Here is a 3,909-nt window from a genome sequence, read left to right on the forward strand (position 1 = left end):
ATCGTTAATGCTGGTAGTTGGATTGAAAATATATTTCAATTAAATGAACTAGGAATGTGTGGAGTGAGATATAGGGTAAACTGGCAGAGTATACATTTCAAACTCCCTAAATTTCATAGAGCCAAGGATTTCAGTGGGTCATCTTTAACAGGTAATAAAGCCACATACCTATTTGTGTATCAATAATAGAACATAAATACACACATAGAAAATGAGCTCATATAAGCATTGAGTTAGAATTGCAAATGTGGCACTTCCCTAATCTAAATGTATATTGATTCATCGGCAGGAAATTTAGAGTGATCCGTGCAGATTCATATTTGAAGCACTTTGCTTCTGACCGTTCTCACATGAAAGATTCCAGCGGGAACTGGAGAGAGCAGCCCCCACCATATCCCTGCATTGAAACTGGAGGTGAGCCAAGGATGCCTTCCCAGAGGGGTGCCAGTCATGGCACAGGTCAATGTGTTCTCTTACATAAGGACAAGAGTCGGGTTACTCTTTGGATAAAACTCCCTGAGTGGTAAGGAAGTAAGTGGGAATGCTAATTCTGTGATTTTATTCGATTCAGAAGTTGAAGCACAGAGAACAGGACTGGCAGGCATGATGTATGGGAAAGAAAAGGTGTTTAGGAACAGAGCTATGATGCTTGCAAGCTGCTGGAACATTGGATGTACCTACCACCAGTAATGTTCAGTGGTAAAATTCTCACCTCCTGTGTGGGAGAACCGGTTTCAGTTTCTGGCCAGCGCACCTCAAGTATAGCCACCACCTGTCAGTGGAGGCTTGTGTGTTACTGTGATGCTGAACAGGTTTCAGTGGAGCTTCCAGACTAAGACTAGGAAGAAAGGTATGGCAATTGACTTCTGAAAATCAGCCAGTGAAAATCCTATGGATCACAACGGTTTGATCCACAGCTGGTCATGGAGATGACGCAGGACCGGGCAGCCTTTTGTTCTGTTGTGCCACGGGGTTGCCGTGTATTAGGGGCCAACTTGACGGCAACTGGCAACAAGCACCACTCGGACGCTGGACTTCAGAAAAGTTGCATGTTTGTGTCATTTCACAGTAGGACTTGTAGCGCCTCACCGTGGTAGGGTCTCACATTATGGTGAGAAAAAATCTGTGCATTCTTATGGTGTATGAAACGTCATTTCACTGACTATAATAAAATCTGCATTACAGGGAGATGAGAACTAGCAGGGTTTATTGTACCACTCATCTCATTTAAGTGCTTTCCGGCATCAATCCAATTTATAATTTCCTGAGATTTAAGAAGATAAAGGTTCCTCACCCAGTCGCTACTGCTTGGCATTCAAATGAGTTTGAAACATTATTTAGGGTTGTTAGTAATTCACAGCCTTGCCATTTACTGGTGAGATCATCCCAGCACGTGGATAATGCTGTCTGTGAAAGTGCTCTGTAAGCTGAGCAAAATGCCAGAAAAATAGGGGAGTCGTATTAGTATTTCGGTAAGGAAGAAAGTAAAAAATATATTTGGCATATTCGAAGGCAGTTCACATTAAAAGAAGATTCAAAATCTTATTTTTGAGGCTCTCTGTGAAAACCTTTCCTAATGGAATTGCTTTTTGGTCCACCAACCTGCTTCCCAGCCTCAGCATTAGAATAGGGATAGCTCTTAGGTTAGGGGAGGGCTTCATGGGTCTACCTCTGTCCCAGGTTGCTAGTGTTGCCATGACAGAAATACCACAAGAGAGTGGCTGTAAAGCACGGAGTTTTATTGTCTCACAGTTTTGGAGGCCAAAAGTCCGAATCAGGGTCTTGGCTTTTGTGGGCCTCTCTCCTAGTTTCTGGTTCTCCTGGGATCCTTCATGATCCTTTGCTTGGAGACGGGTCCTCACAGGCCGTGTGTCTTCCCCCTGTGTGTGTGTGTCTGTATTTATTCTGCTCTTTTTCTAGGTTAGGTTTAGAACCCACCCTACTCCCATATGACCTCATTAGCATAACAAAAACCCCTCATCCCTAACAGGGTCATTTTACAGGGACAGGGGTTAGGACTTCAACATAACTTTTTGGGGAACACAATCCCTAACAACATCTTAGTCTCAGGCAACCAGCTGTATAGTTCTTTTGTTATGTCTGTAAATTCATTGATCTTCTGTATTAACTAATACGCTATTAATCCCATCCAGTGCATTTTTTTTCATTTTTACATAATTTATTTTTTTCTTCTCTAGAGGTGTCATTGGGCTTATTTACTATCTTCCATTTCTCTCCTCATCATGTTTATTTTTACTCTACCTTTCTGAACATCCGAAGCACATTTATGTAATAGCTGTTTTATGATTCTTGTCTGCTAGTTCTGCTGTCTCTGCCATTTCAAGTCTGTTGCTGTTGTTCAATTTTTTTCTCCTGGTTCAGGTCATATTTTCCTGCTTCTTTGTGTGATTTGTAATATTTGATGGGATGCTGGGCTTGTAAGTTTTATACTGTAGTTGCTAGATTTTGAGACATTTTAAAAAATAGTTTGGATTTTGTTCTGGCATGCAATGAAATCACTTGGACTCAGCTGGATTCTTTACGAGGCTTGCTTTTCAGCTTTTTTAGTGCAACTTCAGAACAGCCTTTAATGTAGTGCTAATTTAGCCCTTACTAACCCTGGTGGTGTAGTGGTTAAGACCTACAGCGGCTAACCAAAAGGTCGGCAGTTCCAATCCACCAGGTGCTCCTTGGAAACCCTATAGAGCAGTTCTCCTGTGTCCTATAGGGTCGCTATGAGTTGAAATCGACTCGATGGCCACGGGTTTGGTATTTTTTTGTGTGTGGCGTGGTCCTTCTGAGGACCTGCCAAATGTCCATGTATTACAAGTTCTCCTCTGGCTGGTGGGAACGTGAATTAGTCCTAGCCCTGTGGAAGTTCGGTGGAATTATTAGACCTACTACTTCCTGGTGGTTCTTTCCCCAGCCTCATGAAGTGTCATCATATTTAAGTGAAGCTTGGTACTTAGCCAACAACTCAGAGCCCTGGAATCTCTCTCTCTGCAGCCCCCTTCTCTCCAGTGCTCTGTCCCTAAACTCTGGCTGCCTCAGCCTTCCTGAACTTCCATCTCTGTCTCCTCAGCTCTAGGAGAATGCCGTGCTGTTTGTGCCCTGTCTGCACTGTGGTCTGGAAGCTGCTTCCAGCCAGTGAGCTGGAAGGGTCCTAGGGCTCCCCTCACCTGTTCCTGATTTCTCAGGATCACAGTCACGTGCCGCCTGTTGCCAATGTCTGGAAACATTTGCTTCATATGTTTAGCCAGTTTTCTAGTAGTTTATGGTGGGATTGCCATTCTGGTAACAGTTCTTGGATGGGCAGAAGCAGAAATCTGTATACACTTAAAAAAAGTTTTAATGTAAGTCATGTACAAAACTAGACAGAATAGTGTATCAGTCCTTCAGCAGTTATCATCTCATGGTCAATCTTGATTCATTTGTGTCCCACCCTGTTTCCCCCCTTCAATATTACTTTGAAGCAAATCCTGGATATTATGTCATTTTAACTCTTAATTTTTCAGTATGTGTCTCTAAAATATAAGGATCTTTAGAAATAAAACATGACCATGATACCACTATCACATCTGAAAACATATAACAGTAATTCCTGAAAATCCTGAAGTTCTCTGTCTAGTCAGTGGTCAGGTTGAGTTATGAAGTCATAACCTTTTTTCATCTAGTTTGTTTATTTGAGTCAGAGTCCAAATAAAGTCCACATGTTGTACTTGGTTGACATGTGTCTTAAGTCTTTTTAAATATATAGATACCTTGTCCAGCTACTTTTTTTCCTTGTAATTTATTTGTTGAAGAAATCAGGTAATTTGTCCTGTAGAATTTCCCACAGTTTGGAGTTTGCTGATTGTATCTCTGTTGTTGCCTCTGAATTTCCTGTAAACTGGCAGCTGAATCCAATAA

At 41.9% G+C, this 3,909-nt stretch overlaps 1 protein-coding gene across 1 annotated transcript in view; it reads left to right on the forward strand.

Annotated features, from left to right (window-relative positions):
- NTAQ1 (N-terminal glutamine amidase 1) overlaps positions 1–3,909 on the forward strand; it is a 37,054-nt gene that overhangs the window by 30,682 nt on the left and 2,463 nt on the right. Inside the window, exon 5 of the mRNA XM_004373030.2 lies at positions 290–414. Within this exon, the coding sequence (XP_004373087.1) occupies positions 290–414 (125 nt within the window). The remainder of the gene's footprint in view (positions 1–289; positions 415–3,909) is intronic.

The sequence above is a fragment of the Trichechus manatus genome, unplaced genomic scaffold (genome assembly GCF_000243295.1).
Source record: "Trichechus manatus latirostris isolate Lorelei unplaced genomic scaffold, TriManLat1.0 scaffold00022, whole genome shotgun sequence".
In the NCBI taxonomy this organism is placed as follows: domain Eukaryota; kingdom Metazoa; phylum Chordata; class Mammalia; order Sirenia; family Trichechidae; genus Trichechus; species Trichechus manatus.